General features: G+C 36.8%; 1 protein-coding gene across 1 annotated transcript in view; it reads right to left on the bottom strand.

The window, feature by feature from the left end:
• Positions 1 to 22888, bottom strand: part of diaph2 (diaphanous-related formin 2) — a 360718-nt gene that overhangs the window by 117261 nt on the left and 220569 nt on the right. The window contains exons 22-24 of the mRNA XM_053324402.1: positions 20728 to 20829; positions 17405 to 17644; positions 10731 to 10860 (exon numbers count right to left, since the gene is read on the bottom strand). Coding sequence (XP_053180377.1) covers positions 10731 to 10860; positions 17405 to 17644; positions 20728 to 20829 — 472 coding nt within the window. The remainder of the gene's footprint in view (positions 1 to 10730; positions 10861 to 17404; positions 17645 to 20727; positions 20830 to 22888) is intronic.

Here is a 22888-nt window from a genome sequence, read left to right as displayed (position 1 = left end):
TTGGTGTAATGTTTTCAGTAAGTGTTCAGACTGAAGAAAGCCCTTAATTAAAACAAGATATGGAATATGATGCAGGGAGTTGAGTAACAGGAAGCACGAGTACAATGATTCATAAAACTCAGAGACAGGATTTTGCAACTCTGGAAAATTTTAACTTTCATCATGACGATTGCATGATTAATAGCGAAAAACAAAACAAAACAAAAACTGTTCATGTTAAGTAATTCACTAGGAATGTGAGATTGCACGTGATTGGCTGACACAGTGCCTTGCCAGATGAAGTCTCATTGAGGCAAACAGGTTTGACTTTTAGTGGGTTTTTTTGTTTTTTTTTTACCCTGAAACCTTTTGTGTTAGCACCATGCTGCACCATGCTGACTGTCCTTATTGAAATGAATGAGCAGCCCTCTCATTTGTTTTTGTCATGCAGAGCTAAAGCAGCTCTGAACGTGGGTTAAAATCGTGCTGTCGTTTTTGACATGCTGTTTTTGCAAGGTAATTTGTGTTACTTTGTTCGATAAAAATACAATTATTATTATTAGATTATTACAAAATCTTGACTGACATTAAAAAAAAAATAATTAAAAAAACATTAATTGTATAACATTTGGCTCTCAACTGAGATGTGAAATTAAAACATAATAATGTTGGACAGTTCAAGAGTTACTCTGTTCTGTCAGTCCTTGTTCCTTTTGATGAATTTTAATTAAGTCAGACAAAACCAAATCAGTCATCCCAGGATTCTGAAATAAAATTTCATTTCCCACCTCTGGTGGGTTTGACAAAGAAATAGTGTAAGTGTGGAGGAGGACTTGGAAGAGCACTTTGGGTTAATTCTAAAATGACTATTTAACAGTGGTATGATACCTATTTGGCAAGCTTAGCCTTTTTAATATAGATCTCACCACTGAACCATCACACAAGCACACAACATAAATCCTGAACAGGGTGGGCATATTGTACTGTAGATTATGCTCTCTCAGTCAGTCAATATTACAAATCCCTGCACTTGTTATTGTAACGCCTCAACAGGGCCTTATCTGGAGGGTGCAGGGATCTCCTCAGAGAAAACTCAATTTCCTGCTCATTTGTACAACAATCCTCATCATTATCTTACTTATCGGAATCGCCTGACAGACATGCTGTCACAAGTCCCTCTATGAAAACAACTTGGAAGTCCCCTAATGTTAAGCAAAATGTACTGCCAGTGACTGTTATGGTTCAAGAATACATCAGTTTATTGCTCAACAATTGCATGACAGGTTAAAAGCATTGTGTCCACCCACACCTCGTGTTACATGCTTTTATCAATGCTATAGTGTAAGTCAAGCTTTGTGATAATTTCATGAGGAAATGCAGATGTCAAGCATTGTGACAATGTGTTAAGCCACTCACTGGAGTTGCTGATAGTTGCATGCACATAGGATATGATTGTATTATGAACAGGTATTTCCCTGCTTGTACAAGGTGGTGCTGTAGAGCTGAGTAATAACTCTACTGAACACAAAACCTGAATGAAATATATAGTTGCAAAAATCAGCATAGTAAGGTCAATGCATCATTAACATTATCAGGGGAAAAATAGACATATACAGTAGACATACAGTACTTGAGCTATCAGAGTAGCACCGTCTGAGTGCGGAAGGGACTGTTAGTGAAGGAAGTTTCTTCTCAGCTAGCTTCAGCCATTTATGTGATGTACTAGTGTTTCCTCAAAGCACCGAAGCCACTGGAGATAGCACATTTAACCATTTCTCTGATTAATACAGGTACAAAATAAGTACATTATAATGTGAATTAGGGTTAGTTTAATTGCTTGAATGCTGTTCAGAGCCACCTTTCAGATCTAAAGGTGGTTGGATTTCTGATACTGATGTTACCTAATACATTTTCACTGGATTTCAATAAATAAAATATTATAGTAACATATAAAACATGCATAATAATTTGTAAATAGTAAAGTGTGCATCACCTACAATACCTCACCTAGGTAAGTACAATTGTTGTCCATTTTTTGCATTTTTTACGTATCTTTCACTGATTTGCACTCTCCATTTTTCAAGTGAGCAAATAACTGGCAGCTTGAACGTTTACCGAACCCTGTATCCTCTGTATCCTTTAATAATCACATGGTAATGTGTTTATTATTTTAGGGGAAACAGGACAGGTCATCTGTAATAACTCCAAATGTGCAACTACATACAATTATTCTACCCTATGTGCCCGTGATGGATCATGTTGCATTCCCTCTAATGTGAGCACATACTAGGTAGCTTCTGTAGAGTCTTCCCTTGGGATTTGCTTAAACTGGGTTCTGAGTTCAATCACTGTATGTTATTGAATATGACTTTATACTTATCCGTGTTCTAATATATGAAATTAAGATTCAGGGTGTCCACATGAACTGTCACAGGGGCCACTTTGTCAATTAGCTATTGATCATTTTTCTGAAATTGTGAAAATGAAATTTATCTGAGGATTGGTGTTGGTAATGAGTTAGTGGAGAAAAACAGAGTTGCATTTGAAATGGAGCTTCCTTGCTCACCTCAGCTCATAGAACACTCCCAGCATGGGAAATGGTCTACTGTGACAGGCTGAATTTCTAGGCTGGCAAACAGCATTATTCTCATTCCTGTTTCCATTGTCAGCTCTCATTGAAATCTGCTGTCACGGACTGGAGCCCGATGCTAAGCAGGGCCGCTGGCCTCCCTGCATGTGTCTATCTCTGTCTACATTCATACTAGCTGGCCAAAGTGCTGATGTAAGAAACCAGAGGTGGGAGATAGACGGAAAGAAAAGAAGAAGAAGCAGAAGAAAAAAGAAAAAAGAAAGCAAGAGCGGATAGTTGTTTTGGTACCACAATGAACTCCTCATCCATTATGAAGTGAGTATAGAAAAAAACAAAAAAAAAACAAAGAAAACTCTCTAGAGCTCATCACTCATCTTGAGCTGGTGAAGCTAGACAGGTCTGTTTCCTGTTCCTAATATTCTTCATGACAGACTGTCCATTTACACCGCTGGCCTCACTGATCCTGCTCTATCACTATCAGGATCCAGGGATGAGTATCCCTTTAACAACCAGTGAAGAAATTGTTTCCATTTTCAAGCATAGTGACAATGATAACTTGACTAATGGTCAGGTCTTGATAAAATACTGACAGGCATATAGAGCATTTTGATATGAAGAAACATAGGATCTCTCAGACTATGATAACTTGGAAAGTTTGGTAAAATATTAGCCATCACAGATTTTCCTTAATTTCCAACAATGCTTGCCACAAGACGGTTGAAGCCAATGAAATAATGGCTTTATTCCTGGCTTCTGTGTGTTATGTTTTAAAACACTTCTAATCATGTAGATCTGTATGTGTAGCAGTGTACAAAATGTCCAGTCTAATCAAATTGAAATCTAGGTCTCTAGGCTCCAAAGACTGTCATTGTTTGTGTATTACTGAAGACTGTGCTTTCAATAATACAAGTAAGTACCCTTTGCCAAATTCTTTTGATGTATAAATGATGAGTTCTCAAACACGAAAAGCTTCCGAGGAGAGTTTGCTTGGCGCTTAGGCACTGGGATACAAACCAAATGATGGATGGAAAGGTGCAGACTTAACACAAGCAGGGCACTCAAATGTAAACAAACCATAATCATTAGCTGCATTTAAAACTTTTATAACTTGACCAACGGTGCTAGTAAGCCAGAAATTTCAACTAATGACAAAAAACCCTGACAAAAGAGAACATCTGTACATTTATCTATAACAAGTATGCCAAATTACTGCAACTTATTTTTTTTTTTACATCAATCAAAATTTTTGATTGAGTGTATTTCCCCTGTGAATCAAATTTACTCCTACTGATCACCAGTGATGTGGATTTAATGAAATTAAAACTTTTAAAATGTTATGTTTTCTTTTTTTTTTCAACTCAGAGGACAAATAGTGAAGAATAAATATTGTGCTGAGGTACTGATTATTTAAGTTGTTCCTAAATTCAGATGTTATTAAATTCCATCAGTGATGTTGTAGATATTTAATAAGTGACTGTTTCTTTTCTTCTTCCTTGCCGACCCTCTAAGTCAGATTGGATGGTAAGCATTGGTGAGCAGCAATCTTCAGGTCTTCAAAGATTTTCAAAGAGGTTTGAGGTAAACCCAGGCTTTGGCTGGGCCTCTCAAGCACATATGGAGACAAAGCCATTCCACTTTTGTCTTGGCTTTGTGTTATGGGTTGTGCCAATGTGACACTGTAAGTTCAATCTTCACTATCATCAGATTGTCATTCAAGGGAGAATGAGTGAGTTTGACCACAAAGCTAAGAAGAAAAAACTTCACTTCACATTTTTAAATTGTTGTTTTGCAGAGACTGAAGTTGTCTTCTGTAGGTGCAGTTGTGGTATTCCCCAATAAGTTAAAAAAGTGGATGTCAAGTCAAGTGGATACATATCACAGCAGTCGTGACCACTGATAAATCAGGGAGCCAAACAAATCATGTAATTAGGTAATAATAATTTGAATAAATACATAAATAAATAAATAAGAACATGCAAGAAATAACACTAATATTTAGTAACTAAGTAATATTAATATTTGAACATACATGACATAATAAAGCTATATTAAGGATTACATTATACACTGACATCATTTTTTTGATTGTTTTCTATAAATAAACAAATAAACATTTCTCTGGAATTAACATGTTTTCTTCAATAGGATGGATAGATAAAATCTTTAAAGGGATAGCGTAAATATGAGAGAAATTAAGTAGAGCAGGTCTTTAAAACTAACTGTTACAAGCTCATGTTTTACTCACAGAATATTCCATTTTATTTTGTTAACAGTGCTTGTTTAATATGTAGCCGCTTGCCCTTTGCTAGGTCTTGCAATTTTTAGTGACTAGCAAAGCTGCCCAAAACTTTGACAGTTATGTGTTTTTTTTGTTTGAGGTTTCTCTCATATTTCCTCAATTTTTAAACTAAGTCAACACACAATGTCAGCTGTGAAATGAATAACTGAGCAATTGCAGTGCTAAGTATCAACTTCACATGTAAATCTGAGTTCTAGTCGATGACAATTGCATCTCTTTTTCAAAAATGAACATTCATGAATCCACTGCATTGGTATTAAAGTGTTTGTCTTGAATTACGCCCATCCTTCCTCAAGCTTCTATGCAGCTGTCTTCAGTTACATTGCCTCCGTGGACTGGCATGAGGGACATTTTTCTCAACCCCATGATTCCTTGCAGCTCCATTGAAACAGAAAGACAAATGATCCCTTCTGTGTTCCACCCCATCCAGAAAAGCATTTTGTCTACGTAATACAGAGCCAAGTACTGCTAGGAGTTTAAATGGGAAATGGGCACTGCTTTATTATGCTGCAGTGCCTTGAAATGAATGTGGATAATAGATATATTCACAGCGGTATTAATATCCTCAAAGTTCACCCCCCCCCCCCCCCCTCTCTCATTCTCCATTTTCTCTCTCAAAGGCTCCAAAGTACTTTGCCCTTGGCTATGCCTTATACTAAATAGATTTATGAGAACATTTGTGCCATATTTCCTCTTTTCCCGGATTGTCAAGACAGATTGTCAGTGCACCACTGATTGAGTGGAATCACCACACAGACTTAGTTCCCATTGTCAGGCCCCACATATTCATCTCTGGGGGGGATTTAACAAGGCAAATTGGCCAATGACACTTCTCTCAAGGCTTTGCTGCTGCTATTAAGATGAGGTCAGGGTAAGAAAATAGTGGATTATATGACTACATTTCAAATGATTATATTCTCAATATCCAATCATACGTGTATAAAGTATGTAGTAATGTATAATATGTGTTAAGTACTGAATGTACATCAACTTTACTGGAGATTTGAGTGAAAAACTCGAAACAAGGTCATTTTTTTTTAATTGTATGTTTAGTTATTATAAATTATATGTTACATATCAATTTTAACATTAAACTGAATGCTGACCAAAGTGGGAAAAAAATATGATGTATAATTCAAGTTGCCAGTGGTGGGGGTGTGTTGTCATGTTTTGGGGAAAAGAGCATTTTTAGTGAGGAGGTCCTATGAGCTACCAAGACCTCCTTCAAATCCTTCACCCTTCAAAATGATTTATCAGTGGAGATCCATGATGACATAGTGGCAGTAGAGGCTACCAATCCCCTGCTCAAATAGAGATAGAACTCACAGTCAAATATTGTAGTAGTTTGGATTCACGGCCAATGATAAAGGCAAAACAGGTCTCATGAAGGGAAGTAACAGGTTGACTTGGCAAATGTTCTCTTACTTAGAGTCAAGTCACCTCCTCATATCAATCAAGAGATACCGATTAATTAAAATATGTTGTATTTAATCTATTAGTTGACCTCTTATAACCAGTAACCAATAATATAATGAATTCATTATTTTTTTATTTTTGACTGTTCTTATATTTATTTTGAATTATTATTGACTAAGTGTTTTAAAAAGATACATTTTGATATGGAACACTATCATATGTTTACTTGTGTTATTTCAAAACTAGTAAAAAACAATGGTGTGAAGACTTTTTCAAGATTTTACAGTGACAAGTAATATACTTCAACAAGCTACATGAAGCTCTTGAAATATAAAGGTATATTCTTATGAAAAAAGATTTTGACTCCTGAAAGACAGTAGTGTCTCTTTAGCAGCTCTTCACTGTCTGGGGAAAAGTGCTCCTTGTCCTTGTCTGATCTTCAAATTGTAATGATTTTACCAGCATTCTTCAATCAATGCTTTTGAAAGACATAATAGAGCAATATTTTCTTCACTTTCACTGACCTCAGGGAAAAAAAATAAACCAAACTGTCTTGGGCTTTCTTCTCTTTTTTAGAGAACAAAATTATGTGAATAGACAGTTAATTTTAAAATTAAAAATTGACATGATATTGCTATGCTATAGTTAACTTTTTAGCAAATTATACAAAAAAAAAAAAACAAAACCTTGAAGGTTCCCACTATCACTGTGACAAAAGGACTGGTTGATTACCAATTATCTTGGTCATACCTAATAAACAGTTATTAATTCTCATTTTGTAATTTTATATTTTATGACTGTACTCAAAGTGTCTTCTCGAGCATTTTGTAGTTCTGTATGGTGGGAAACCTTTAGCCTGCAACAACAGAGTAATATTACACTGATGGAACATTAACTGAAATAACGCCTACAATTAATTAATGCTAGTGTTCTTACAATATTGCTGCCTCTCTATTTAATGATTAGATTTGCACTGATTTAGTACCTTTAGGAGAAAAAAAAAGAAGCACAAGTTCAAATCAGCAAATTTAATGACCAGTGTAATTGCTAAAAGTGAAGTGAAATAAAACGATCTTTATACACATTTTACATATAATTTGACTCAAGCATAAATTTGACTTGGATATAAGAATAATTTGAGCTGCTAAAAGTTTAATGAAAACCCAAACTTGCATACTTCTACTAATATCTAATACACAATTATTTTCTCTTCATACTTCATTAAAGCTGTCTGTCCACAATTTATTCAAAAGTACATGACCCTTCCTTTTGTCCAGGTCCTATCTGGAACATCTGCAGATTGCTGGTGCTGCCTCCTTACATAAGCCTGTGAATTTTAATTAAAATTGACCTTGATACAAGAAGGCTTTGATAATAGCTGAATCCTAAGAGAGAGGAAGAGTCTCCTAAAGGGACATCTCTATGTGCTCTATGTGGGTCCATTAAACTCCCCTCTGCTCCCAGGCATGTATATGGGCATGAAGATCTCTGATATACAATCATCTGTTTTGGGGAAACTTGTTTTATATATATATTTCAATTGTAAATATGCACTATATTAAATCAAATCAATAAGTAAAACACTGAAAAGTGGTGAAATAAAAACTGTGTAAAGATTCAGATGATAGCAAGGTGGCGATCCCATTTTCTTAGAGAAATTGTGCACTGAAAGGGTGAAAATCCAAAGCAGCCAATCAAGCCTGGGAAAATTATGATTTCCTTGGCAAATTATCCAGGCCTGATTGCACTTATCAATGAGGTATATTAATTGCACAACTGCCAGCCATTGTAGATGGCCATTTGATTACATCTGAATCTCCCACATTGCTGTCTGAGTCCTTTGTAGTCAACCCCTCCTCAACAGGCTGACAATCAACAATCAGAAATCAAATGCTTGGGCGGAGGGCTTTGCAAAGGTTTGTTCATATGAGATTTACGTAACAAAATGATGATGGTTCTGTTTCTTCAACAATGAGAAGTTAAATGTCTCACTCTACTCAATGTCATGTACAATATATGTTTGGTTAAGATGCAATTATAATATTGCATATCTGTATACTGTTTACTTCAAGTATCCCAAGTGTAATTATATGGTATTATTTTAATATAAGCCCCCGAAAAAAAATGGTTGTTGCCAAGACAACATGAATCCAAATAAATAGTACGGTTCTTCAAAAGTGTGGCTGGTTACATCAATAAATAATTAAAAATGCAGTATCTACTAAACTCCTTAAAACAGAGATTTAAGGTTTGGCTCCACATCCAAATTGACAATGAGTGATGAAGTTTGGAAGACCTCCCTCCAGAAATTCTCCAGACTAGGGCATGTCCAGAACATATGGATAAGGGAAGCCTCATCTGTCTTACATTTGTCACAGCATGGATCTACATCTGGGTAAAAACTGGATAATTTAGTTTTTGATATGTGGGTTCTGTGTACAACTCTGAATTGTAGCAGACAGTGCCGAGCACAAACATAAGCACTTTTAGTGGATGTACATTGATGGGGACTATTGGCCCAAAGGTTGACATTACAGCCTGTTTCGTAGCTTCCACCTGAAGTGGTCTGGCTCAATACTGGACCAATTTCAAAAATTGCTGTCTCGATTAGTCACTCACACACAAAATGATGGGAAAATAGGGTACAGGTTTCCCATTAAGTCTGGGGAAAGTTGCTCTATCAGTAACAAAAGTGAGTGTGCAGTGTATAAAGGTGAAAAGTCAACTTTGCTTAATTTTATTTAGCCAGTTTACCTGACAAGAGACCACAAAGGATGTGTTCAACAATCCAGTAAACATTTTCCACAGACATGGAGTGGGCAAACACATAGCTTCTGATCACTATGTTCTTCTGTGATCTACCTCAAGGGAAATCTAATTAAATTGATTTTGAGGCCAGTAAGCAGACATTTCAGTTTCTTATTTCCTTGGCTTAAACATGCTATAGACACAATAAAACTGAAGCCATAAAACATGAGTGTAGCAAGAAAATGGTTCCTTAATGTAACAAAGAAAAGACAGGAGAGCATTCAAAATGATTTGATGTTAATGCTGATGATGAGTCTACAGCCAGGAGAGCAGCTCTGTAAGGTTGTAGCTGCTCATGATGATAATGCAAGGATGTTGATGTTTTAAATGTATACGTTTTTACCATGTTCACTATGTTGGTTTGTATGTTGGTATGCAAATATTTCTTAAGTAGCACTAATCAAAGTACAACTGAGGCCCCCCCCTGGGGATGATGAATGTGTGTGCCAAATTTCAGAGACACATTAAATAGTTGTCGAGATACAGTACTTCAGTAAAGAATGAAAAAGTCAACTTCATGGTGGCAATAGAGGAAAAGTCAGAGGATCATTGATTGCATGACACAGTCATTACAACACATTATCTGGGAACCATGAATGTCTACACTGTTTTTTTCCAAATTAATAATAATTAATCCTCTGGGAACCTTGGATCATTATTGCATATTTTATTGCAATCAATCCAATAGCTGTCGATATATTTGACTCTGACCCTCAAACGTCAGCCTCACAGTGAGAGTGCACCAAAGTCAGGTGGATTCTCCCTATGGGGACCAAAAATGCACAACATTGCTTAAGGATCCATGTGATCGATAGATTTTTCAGTCTGTACCAAAGTGGTGGACAAACTATCCAAACGACATTGCCATGTCACTACCATGGCTAAAAAGTATAATCATAATGTTTTACAGTTTATAAGGGAAGTCTCCTTCACTGCTACACAATCTTGTTGAAAACCTTATTGTGACAACAAATTAAAGAAAACACTGTGCCTAGACTAAACAATTGCATCCCCTAGTCCTTAAGTACTTCCCAGGGTTTTTTGCAAGATATATTTATTTACTGGCCTCAGTCAATTAACTGGCATCTCCTTGAACAATTCACTTTTTCAATGAAATTACAAAATTGATATAATTCAAAATTTCTGCATATTGACATCTAAATATATACAATACATGAAGACTATTCAGTCTGCTTACACAATGCCAGGCAGCCTCAGTCAAGTGCATAATTAGTTGAATTAGATTAAATAACCAATTACGAGTCTAACAAAGTAAATAAGCCTTCAGGGATTCCACCAAATGCTTGAGAATAGAATTAGAGTGGAATTAGTTTATTGACAGGCTGAATGACAGTGTGGTCAGACAAACAGCTCTATTCTTGTCACAAGTCCTAGCTGTCATCAAGGGATATAACAGACAAGTGAAGACTGACTGTTTAAATTGAACTCAAATGAATAAATTAACGTAATTAAGAATCAGAATCGCAACGTCATGTAGTTATATAGATCTTTTGGTAGTCTGTTAATACTTTCTCCTTCTGTATTCATTTTCAGATGATGTCGCCAGTTAAACTTCTATAATGCACATAGTGGGTTAATGGGGTAATAGTCTTGTATGTTACAAACACAAGTACATACCTTTACTGGCACTGTCCACATGCTCTAGCTCATCTGGAAACCTCAGAATATCTGGATAAACCTCTTCACACTTGTCAGCCAGGAAATGAAGAAGGGTTGTATCCTGACTGATGGATTTGGTGTCTCGAAGCTACAAAGAAGAAGGAAGAGAGAGAGAGAGAGAGAGAGAGAGAGAAAGAGAGAGAGAGAGAGAGAGAGAGAGAGAGAGAGAGAGATAGAGAGAGAGAGAGAGAGAGAGAGAGAGAGAGAGAGAGAGAGAGAGAGAGATACATAGAGAGATAGAGATAGAGAGAGAGGATTAATCCCAATGTTTACACTTATTTACTTGTAAAATGTACCACACAGAGCTTTAAGCACCTTTTCTACAGAACACTTGGCTCAGCAAAAACTGTCTCAGTGCATTATTTAAATTTCTAAATTATCTGTATTACTCAAAGTTTTAAAAATCCAACCAGATTGGTCGTGATGATGAAGCTCAGATACAAAAACAGTGACGCTTCTTAGAACAAAAAATAAAAGTCAATTTAATCGTGTGCAGAAAAGTAGATATTCAATTTAAATGTTGCACATGCTCCTGCTTTCTACGTGAACTTACTGTTCACTGAGTCTGAAGTTATATTCAGCTCTGAAAAAATGCCCAGTTTGACCTACAAGATTTTTTCTTGAGGCTGATGTTACACTTGGAAATAAATTCCAGAGAAGTTGAAAGTATTGCCTGAATTCCAGACTCATCTGTCAAACAGCCAAAAAGTATAATGTGACAAAGTTGTGATAGAAAATGGCCCTGACAGTCTTAAAAAAAGCTTTACTTTAATGTTTAGTTTAAATGTGCAACGTTTAAAATATGTTATACATGGCTTATCTGGCTACCTTGTTTTCAGCACACAACAAAATCTCCTTTGGGCCTACCCAATGGAAACATCCATGGTTTCACAGAAATTTAAGAAGCAAGCAGTGAGTCTATCTTTCAGTGGTATATGGCCCACAGGATAATATAAAACTTAATGTAATAGGTAGCTCTTAAAATGTTTAATCATCAGCCAATTTCCAATTTAAAATGACAAACTGACAGAAGCAGAGGAGGAGATAAAATAAAAATGAGTGTATCATATTTCTGCATCTAATTACAGAAAGACATGCATGTACAGCACATACATACACATATGAATTGACACTGCACGCACGAGCATAAAACAATAGAGAACACTATGGTAGGAAAGTTTGCATAAAAGCAGTACTGTTTTACTGTGTACTCTTTATGAATCATGTGTGTCTGTGTTCATACGGACGCCTGGGTCTCCACATCAGTGCATGGGAAAACTTGTTCCATATTAATTTCCTGCCATGATTGCCACGCTGTTCGAATAGCACGCTGGGAAAGCTAATTAGCACACAATCCACCTCTGTGTACTCATACTGATAACATCCCTGCCACAAACAGCCTGCAGTTGGACATGCCCACACATGTGCAGATTCCAGTGCATGCGTGTACATGCTCGCACACACACACATTATAATGTGTGTGTTATAGGCAGTCGGTGGAATACACACAGATATGTTCATTAGATGAGGATCAATCATTTTCTCACATTTAGTAAACACAATTTATTTAATTTGTTTATTGTTATACCCCCAAACTGTCATTACCACACAAAAAAAGTGTTTCTTTGGGATGCTAATCTCATCTGCTAACTAATATTAGTAGGAAAGGCAAACTGGGAGAGGTAGAAAAAATAATTAAGGATTTGTGAATGTTAATAAACAGTACCCTAAGCAAAACAATCATTTAACTAAAGTGGTGCAGTAGGTAGATAGCACATTTTGCATAGCCTCAACTGGACTAATTTAGTGCCTATATAGAGGAGGAAAATGGACACACTGAGGGGTTGTATTGAGTTCAGTGGGTGTAAAGGGAGAATCAGTGTGGTTTCAGGTAATAAGGCACTTATTAAAATTATCTGATGAAAGTGAAAACATAGCAGTATGAGGTGAATATCATTGACATAATAGGACTGGGCAAAGTCCACAGAGCATGCATATTCACTAAGTCATAAACAGACCTCTGCTCTACTCACTAAAAATGTTTTACCGATGGGTCGACCATGAAGAGTTTCATATGCTTTTAAAACCCACCGTCTTGAACTGTTACATGTTTGACATTGTCCTGTTTAGGTGTCACACAATACAAAACACGTTTAATCTTTTAGAGTAGAGACTGAGATGACAGGACTCTGAGGGATAGACATTTTTAATGTACACACTGATATTAAAGGTTATTAAGTCCATGTAGACATAATGGCCATTTATGCTGGATAAAATATTCAAACTAAAGGTAAAAGTCAGATAATATATCCCCAAACTGCACTGTATTGTACTATAATTCTCCCAGAAAATGTAATTGAACAAAACATTGTTTCATCCTAGCAAGGTTCTTCAATATAAAGAGCTGTTGTTGGTAGTGGTAACACATTCTGCTGAGGGCCTATGTGAGGCCAGGGGGAAATCCTTCTTAAAGCCCAATGTGCTGATGTAATTTTCTCACAAATTTTACATCAGGACTTTCAGTCATGCTGGTTCAAGGTATCGTGAGAACTGATGTGGATTATCTGTGCACAGGTTGTAGTGTAATGGTCTCTGTCAAAGCCAAGGGGCCATTTTAATCCTAGTCCATCCCATGTCCTTACCATTTCTAAGTTTGTGCTAAAAGGTGAAAATGTATTTTACCAGAGCTCCTTAGCTTTGGAATGATCTACTTGAAGAGCTTAGGCTTTAATAAGGTTTGTTTGTTTTTTTCTGTTTTTAAGAGCCTTTTTATAGATGGCATTTGACATTGACACTAGTTACTTTTTAATGGTGCAACTGGATAGTGTGTATAAATTATACTCCTTCAAACAAATCTGTTCATTTGAAGTAGATGGAAAAACAATGCTTCATTACTGTGTCACTGAAAGCAAATGCTGAACAGGGATATCATTCAATCTTTCATAACATAAAATGCCTGGAGGTAGCATTATTCCAAATCCCTCCCTAGTTAGTGCAATATATTCCAATACATTGAACATTTAGAGTGGCATGGTATATTACAAGCCGGCAAGCTTCCAGTTAAATATCTATGTAGGAAATAAATAAATAACACAATAATTAACGAATAACAGAAGAATGGTGATGGAGTGGCGATGGGAATATTAAACCCTCACACTAACATAATAATTGTCGGCTCTTGATTGCTCAATTTAACTTCAGCAGACAGAGCTGCAGTACAGGAAAAACATGGTTTATACTTGCAGGTACAGTCACCTACTGCAATGTATAAGAAGAAAAAGTGGCTCTTATCGAAGGGCACTACTGGGAATTAGTTCTGTGAATGCATGGACTCAAGGTCATAAACCCAATACAAACATGTAGTGGACCTAGACTATGTAATAACACGAGTTATCAAATATCTTATACCTAAAAAGCAAGAAACAGGGCTACACTAATGTTGGGTAGACGAATATAACACAGTTACTGCACCATGTTAAGTGCCTAATATATAGTCTGTTCTGTTCAACTTAAATTGAACACAAAGCTTCACCATGTGGTCTTTAATTATTAAGCAGAGCCTGTAAATGTTATTCCCTCAGTTTGACAGAGATAAAACCCCAGAGAACAATATTTATTTGTTTTTGAGATATACAGCAGATGGTTTTACCCATCCGCCAATATGTTGCATCATAGCAACAGTTTCCTCCTTTTAATTAGCATGCTTATTCTGATGGTCAGTGTTTCATCACACTACAAGTATGCAAAAAACACACTGTAAGGTGTTTCATTACACATAACGTCACGTCATCTGAAACATGAGAAATAACAATTACCTGTAAAGCTGATAGCTACCATTATGTAATCTGCTCATCTTTCTCGCTTATAATACAATGACATGAAATTCACATTTAATAACTGTCCATGTAAAACCAGAGTGGATATTTGGCTTGCTGAATGTATGTGACTAGGCTGACTCCCAGGGGGATTTTATGTGTCCTTGGCAGGATGATGGGCAAAAGTGGGGGGCTGAACGTGAAAGGCAAAGGTGGGTCATTCTGTGCCTTTCCCTTGCTGCTCATTCCCATCATCAACCGCCTCCTCCCTGATGAGCCCATTAGGTACCCTAGACCTGCTACCCAGGAGGCCATTTACTTGATTGACTAAAGTGAGAAAGCAGACTTTTTTCTTGTCCATCAATAATGGCCCAATCAGCCCCCTGAGGCGTTACCAGGCTCTACACTGACACTCCACACTGATTCAGTCAGTTTGCAGGAATACCAAAGGCACACTGGATTCACCATACAAAAACCCTTTTCACACACTGAACCTGCAACATTGCTTGCTTCAAATATGCGTGTAAGGCAGTGGTTTTTGGCATTTACACTTAGGTCTCCCATATGGGAAATCCCATGTCAAGTGTTTTCACATGACTGATTAATTTGACATGATCTCTTAGGATAGATCAGGGTTTCTCTTTTTCCTTCACAAAACAGTTGTAGCTTTGCCACATAACACTATAGAGTGGTAAAAATACTGACATGGAAGAAGGAATATGCTATAAATTCTCAGACAAGGTGGCTAAAAGGCACATTTTGGTGGTTTATACCCACAGCTTGATTGCCAACTGAGGGGAGGCTTGCCCCTGTTTCAGCACACCCACTTCTCCAAACACTTTGTAGGCCAGCCAATACATATTCTAATCAGTGTTTCATCAACTAGATAAGATATAGAATGTGGCTGCCTATACTAAACAGACCCACAGTGCCAGAATTGCTTTAGTTTAAATAAATAATGGATGGGATAACAGGACTGGAAAATGATTTTTTTGACTTTTAATACAATTCTTATTCTTCTTTTAATGCTCTTTCTCTTAGATGCACTTGTTTGCTAGATATTTATCCTTGATGCATTTGGCATGACAAGTTGAACATTATGAAAGACTGTGAAGTGAATTCAGACATTTTCTTCTAAACACAATAAATAAGTCATACATGTACTTCCAAAAAAAGGTGTAAAAAGCATTTCAACCATTTAGATTTGAATTGTGGAGCTAGGCTTCACACGCTGTGTTTCAAGGTTTCTGTGTTCAGGATTTAGTGGGCGGGTCTGAAAATCACCGCCTCATTACATAATGTGGCAGTGATTGGCATAAACCCACCCCTGCTGCTGTAGGTATAAATACATTCAGCGCACACTACTGCTACTACAGTCTACAGTTAGTCAGTTAGCCGCTGAGTAAGCTGCCGAGCTAGCAGCCGAGCTAGTGGCAGAAAGCTCTGACGTAGCGTCCATGTTTCTGGTAGAGGTGGTGACTTTGATTGACAGGTGACACTTGATAGGGGTTGGGACTTCAGCCAACTCGGCGGGCACTCCCACAGCGTTTGGGAGCAGAGACAGAGGCTGATTTTTACACAACTCTGAAGCCTAATTTCATATATTTGGCATTTTTTTAAATCATTCAAATTTGGCAGGGTGGTTAACAACACACTTTTCTGTGGTATGTCAAACACAGAACACATATTCATTCTGACTTTACACAGACTTTAAAGACCACATGGCTGATGCTGGATCAGTGATGTGATATTCAGGGAGAGTTTTCTTATACTGTCTTTCTTTTCTTTTTTTTAAACCCCGAAATACCGATTAAGGAAATCCTATAAATTTAAGAGAACAATCTAAAATGTGCTCACTTCATTTCTACAAGGTTAACCTGGCTCATCAGTATAATTTATTGTCTAAAGTGGTTCATAAAATATACTTGATATCATTGTGCATAAAACAACAACTAAATGTGACAGTTATCAATAGTGAGTAAGTACTTACAGTTTAAACTCTACACAAATATACACTTATGACATCACATCCAGGATTTGTATTCATCATGTTTATATGTCTCTTTGCAACCTGATGTGTTTGATGCTTACTGTAGACCAAATTTCCTGAAGGGTAAGCAAAGTTGAAGTTGTATATAACTATACATCAGTTTCAAGACCTTGCCTAAAAAAATGACACTATTAAAAACCCACTGAATTGCACTACAACTACATTTATGACTAAACCTAGAAAAAAGCAGCACATTTCTTACCATACCTTCATAACTTTACACACAAATAGCTCTTTCTCTGGTTTAGGTAATATTTTAACTAAAGTATAAACCCATATTTCAGCATGACACAACTTTGTCTACAGTACTGACACTCTACCTCCCAGCTTAGCTGAAGGAGTGCCTGCCTGCCTGATCTGATTTCACTGTGTGTATACAGTAACTGAACAGGTCTGCTTCAAGAGATTTGTTGTGCCTAGTATATAGTAGTTGTGTGTGCATGTCTGCCAGTCCTCTCTTTCACACCTTTGCATGGTGTGATTTTACCTGGCAAATGGACATAGATGCTGCCTCTGCTGGCGTTTGTTTTATTAAAACAATTTTCATTTATTATTTAGGTATTAATGATTCTGATCCCTATAAAGTCATTTGAGGCATGCTTCCAGTGGCCCTTAATAACTGACACTTGATATAGTTGTGACACACTGTATCTTTACATCTGTTCAAACACAATTTCATCAATCTAGGAAAAATATTGGGTGAGAGGTGCAAATATCTTCAAAACAAAACAAACAAAACTCTGTGTTGTTGCTTGGTGGTGAGTTACCTTGCAGAGGAAGCTGAGGTTGAAACCAAACGACTGGGCGTTCCTTGAGCCAGCATTCATGTAATTGCCGACCAACAACACCAACTGCAGCAGCTCCCTAAAGCTTTCGCTCTTCTTCACCTCCTCACAGGCAAAGGTCACATTCATGATGTCTGGCCGGATGTTATTCACCTGCTCCTCGAAAGTTAGCTTGAACTGAATACCGTTGAGACGTGATCGAAGGAGCTTTACTGAACTCATCTGTGGACAAAAAGAATAAACACATAAATTAAATAAATTAACAAAAGAGAAACAATGTAACAAGTGAGTATAATAGTATTTTATCTAAACAAATGATTAAAGCCCCAACAATAAACACTATAGTTATGTTAAGGGTAAATACTCAAAGACACTATGTTCAGCTTATTAAAGTCTTGTTTTCTGGAGTTTTTGCTTTTTGATTGTTTCTTTTTTTCAATACTGTAGAGAAACATGTGATAGCTTCTTTACAATATATAATACTATTTTACTTTGTTTGACTATTGCATTTTCTTTTTGAGAAGCATAAACATTTGCCATTAGAGTGACATTTTAGTCTGATATGCATGTGATCCACTCTGAAAAATGTACATATTAAGGGACAGAGTCACATTTTCTGATTACATTCAATATATAAATTAGAATGTGACTTGTAACATCAGTTTTTCATAAGGAGGACAAACACAGATAAGAAATCCTACAAAGTTTCATCACCTTGCCATTACTGTCATGCTGGATCTGCATTGATTACTGCTACAACTAGTTTTAATGAACTGGAAATCTAGTGCCTTGTCTAACAAATTGGAATATCCTGTTCCCTAAACCATTACTGACTTTCATGTGGACAAAGAAATATCCCATTAAAATGATTTGTCATAAATAATATAACAGCTCCAATCAATACTTGTAGGCTAAGTTAGGAGAGGAATCACTAAAGCTAAAAAAAAAGAAGAAGAAGAAAAATAAAACAAGAGTAAACATAGCTACAAAAATGGGAGGGAATTAAAAGCTTTTGGCTGTAAGATATGTGGCAAAGCAGCAACCACAGACAAATTCTACAGATTGCTGCATAATCCGGTGCTTGAAGGCAACCTTCAGATCCAGCCCAAAATGTTTCATTACCGCTCAAATTTATTCATGTGTATGGGCAGGTTGTCTGTCAAACAACCCCCCCACGCCCACACTAACATTCTCACCCTCTTCAATTCACATATGCATAAGCACAAGCGTGCACGTACACACACACACACACACACACACACACACACACACACACACACACACACACACACACACACACACACACACACACACACACACACACTTGAATTGATTTGTATATAATAATGAGAAATCATCATGAAAGTGAGCACGTTGGTGACAGGTCTAGCAAAGAAAAGCTTGAACATGGCTTATTTCCCCAGAGAATTAAATAGCTCTGCATTGAGGAGCTACTTCATCAGTGGGGAGGTATATGATCACAACATTGGTGATCATGAGGGAAACTGCCAACCCCTGCTTCATTACATCTGCTAAAAAACATAAGCCAAAAAAAAACAAAAACAAAACTTCAGTAAAAAGAATAACTAGGAGACGGGAGCACATCTGCAACCCTTGGGTCTAATTTAACATTTCTTTTCTAAATCAGTGTAATGTACTTCTATGATCTTGTTACAAAGTTTAAACATAGCACTTCCTTTTGCAATTTTCTAAAGGGTTGGAGATTCAACTGGTAAATTGATGGTAAGAGCAGTTAAATGCACAATATGTAATTGTCTGCCACTAGGGGTGTCTGAATCAAAACAATAAAAAAAGATGGATTTTGATGATGTCGTGAAGGAGCGTGGGATCACTTGAGTTGATGTTTTCTTTGTTAAAAAAAAACACCATTGTTGTCAACTGCTGGTTAGGATTCCTTCAGTGTTCATCATTCAGGAGCTTTTTAGCAAATTATCTCCTCAAAACAAACACACCCGGTGATTAAATATGGTAAAAACACTGAACAAAGCAGTGTCACTTTAAAAGCCAGTGCTTCTCTGACACTGTTTGGTTGACATGGGACGTTCAGAGACAATGCAAGCTGAGCTGCTGCTAACATTTGCTTAGTTTGTTTCTCTGATAACTTAAGATCCGAATGAAATCCTTCTTCCAGTTGAAATATAGTTGAAAATTACTGAGATCTAAAACATGTGCCAGTAAATTGTGGAAAAACTGGATAATGTTTTACATTTTAAAGTGCAGAAAAGTTACATGATGGGCTTTCAAAAAGTTAAAAAGTAATATAAAATGTAATTACTGCTGTAACTAAGTTATATTGTTTGATCCTGTACTTCCATTCTTCATAAACTGATTTACAGTTCGACAACTCAACCGTGGTTTTTGATCATTCTTCAGGTGCAATGCCAAGAGGAATGCAGGCTGACATTAAAAGGCAGTAAGTGAAGTCATTGGTGCATACGCTAGTTGAGCATATGATAGCGTGATCGTGTGTGATATGAGTTGGTTGATAAAAACAGCTTGATGAGGCCCAATAAACTCATCTTTCTTCTTTCTCAGTGATTACAGATTGAGCCTTACCTTCTTACTTACAGCTGTAATTAAATGCCAATTATTACATATGTTCCTCAAAAAATGAATGATGCATTTCTTGAGAATATACACCAAGTTCACAATTTATTTCCCATAGCATTTTTTATCCAATCACTGCAAAATAACTTTGGCTGGTCGGTTTAAATCGATTAGAGGATTGGGATACATCACCATGCAGGTTGACTACAGCTGCCTGCTTTTCAAAGAACTTCATTACAGATAAGATTCATCACCTTAGGGTCTGATTTTATCATGAGACAACATTGACAGTTGATTCGCTGAGTTTTGAATCCTAATCAAAAATGATTCAACTGTTCTTTACAAGAGTCAAAAGTGTGTTTTTCTTAAATATAAACATAACCTTATCGCCACTTTTTTAAACTTTTCTATTAAATATGCCCTTTATACTGTTAGATGTTTTATCATTACTGCAACTATCTAACTATCTAACAATTACACTCTATAAACAATACATTTCTTAATTTTCTGGTTCTAATAAAATTGGTGTATGGTGCAATAACAGAGGAAGACAAAAATGTGTTAGGACAAAATGTGTGTGTATGTGTGAGGTATAGGGAGATAGACAGAGTGAGTAATGAAGGAAGAATTCAATTTCTCAAGTGTGTATGCTTGCAAGTGTTTGACTATAGCAGACTGGGAGTATGATTGTCTGCTCTCTTGGGGGTATCCAGTAGGCACTAGGAAATTATACTCACCACAATGCCAAACTGCTCCGACTCCACTAGCTCTTCATATTCACCCTTTAGTTCCGCTAGCGCATTCAGCTCTTTCTGCTCTGGCAGGTTCTTTATCAGGTTCTACAAATGGGAGAGAACACACAAACAAACACAAGCACACACAGAGTGACTGTTAATGCAAATCTCATTTTCTGTCCATGTCAGGATAAAAATCATCTCAAAGACAAAGGTGGCACAGAACCTTACACAGTAGGAGGAGAAAAAAATCCATACAAGCAAAGTGTGAAACTGCTGTGAAGTAACTTTTTTTGCAAACTGACTTGTGTTACAAAAAGTTGCTTCTTCTTACAGACATGCAGTGTAATCATACAGATGGTACAAATAATTATGTAGTAGTCAAACTTGTGACCTGGAACACACTTTTCTAGAGCAACATAGAAACATGCTCTCACATGTTGGGCTTATGACACAAAAAACTTATTTTGAGTGGTGACACTGTCAAAGCATTTTTAATATTTATCTTTATTTTTGGCAATACTTAATTCAGGATGTATAGATCCCTGGTAGTCTGGTAGGAGGATGAGTAGATAAGGTCACAAAATCAGTGCTCACTGTTGGCTCTTTACTGTGACAGTAGTAGCCCTTAGCCCTTAGCCAATTACTGTACATGTCAGGGCCCTTTAGATAACTGACCTTCCACTAATCCCTATCACCTTGCTATTCTATAAAAAATACACTGAATGACAATGTGGTATTAATTTGCTGCTTTTCTGTGAAAGTGAAACAGAAAAAAAATGCTGCTGCTGCTGTGAGGTTGAAGATTAGGATGGAGATGAGGAAGATGATGGGAGGGGCTCTGTAATGTGTAAATGTTAATTTTTTGTGTGAAGGTCAGTCAAGTTAATAAAATTGACCACAGCCACTTCTTCCCCTCTTTTTCTCTCAGGAGAAGAAGAGGAAGAGGTAACCTTTTCCAGGTTTCCACAACACTTCCTTCCTCATTAGCTGCCTAAATGTATTCAGTGGGAGCAGACTGGTGCAGGGTCACGTGGCCAGATGGGAACCCAGACAGGGAAAAACAGAAAGCAGTCACTGCTTCTGGGCCAGCAGCCTGAATGATCACTCTATAGAACTCAGCAGCCATTGCAGGCACCACGGCCAGAGACTACTGCCCACTAATGATGACATCTATGTCCTTCCCTCAGGGGAATTCAGCAGTGTAAAAAGAAGGCTACAATGCAGGTTTGGCATTCCTGTTTGGGAGGGAGCCATTATATCAAATGTTGCTTGCTTTTGCTGAAGCCCCAATTAGGGTCTGCAGAAAAGCAATGGTGCCTTCATAATGAAAGCTTTTGATCACAACAGCAGAAACAGAAGGGACTGTTGATGACTAAAAAAAAACAACAACAAAAAAACAAAACAAACTGGAAAAAAATGTGTAATTGGAATTAAATAAGGATTATATTGAAGATAAATGATGATTGCTGCAGCTTTTTTTACCCTTTTAGTTTAGAGGAATGGATATATTATGGACAGCACAAAGTTAATGTTGCTAATTTTTCACACATGACTTTTGATACACGAACTCCTCCATATGCTGCTTCATATACCCGATGACTATTTCATAAAGAAATCATAAAATTAAATATCATCATTATGAAACTGACACTTCAAACTTTTGTTGAGAAATGCATGCTTTAGGTACAGTTAGGAGTTACTGATCCCTAAAATGCTAGTAACTAAATGCTAGTAACTAAATAACATTTATAAAATATACAGATTGAGTCTATTCCAAATGAGGTGTATGTACCTGTAACACAATTCCAAACTAAACTCTAAAAATGTCCATATATGAGGGAGAGCACACTGTATATAACAACATTTACTTTGAGATTAGCAGAAAAGTTCTCCTTGATAATACATTATTGGCTCTGAAAGGGAAAGCATCAACACAGCAGTGAGCCATTCGACCACAAAAACAATTAATGGTGATGCTGTGCAAAACACGATGATTCAGGCTTTTCTTCTCTGGCATTGCTCAACAATTACAGTATTAGGGCTACATGTATGTTTTCACCATTACAGCATAGAAATGAAGGACAGGTATAGTCCTTGGTGTAGTCTTTTTTGGTGAATGATATATGGCAACATGCACACACATGCACACGCACGCACACAC

Source organism: Scomber japonicus, chromosome 8 (genome assembly GCF_027409825.1).
Source record: "Scomber japonicus isolate fScoJap1 chromosome 8, fScoJap1.pri, whole genome shotgun sequence".
NCBI lineage: Eukaryota > Metazoa > Chordata > Actinopteri > Scombriformes > Scombridae > Scomber > Scomber japonicus.
This window is presented reverse-complemented; position numbering and strand designations above follow the sequence as displayed.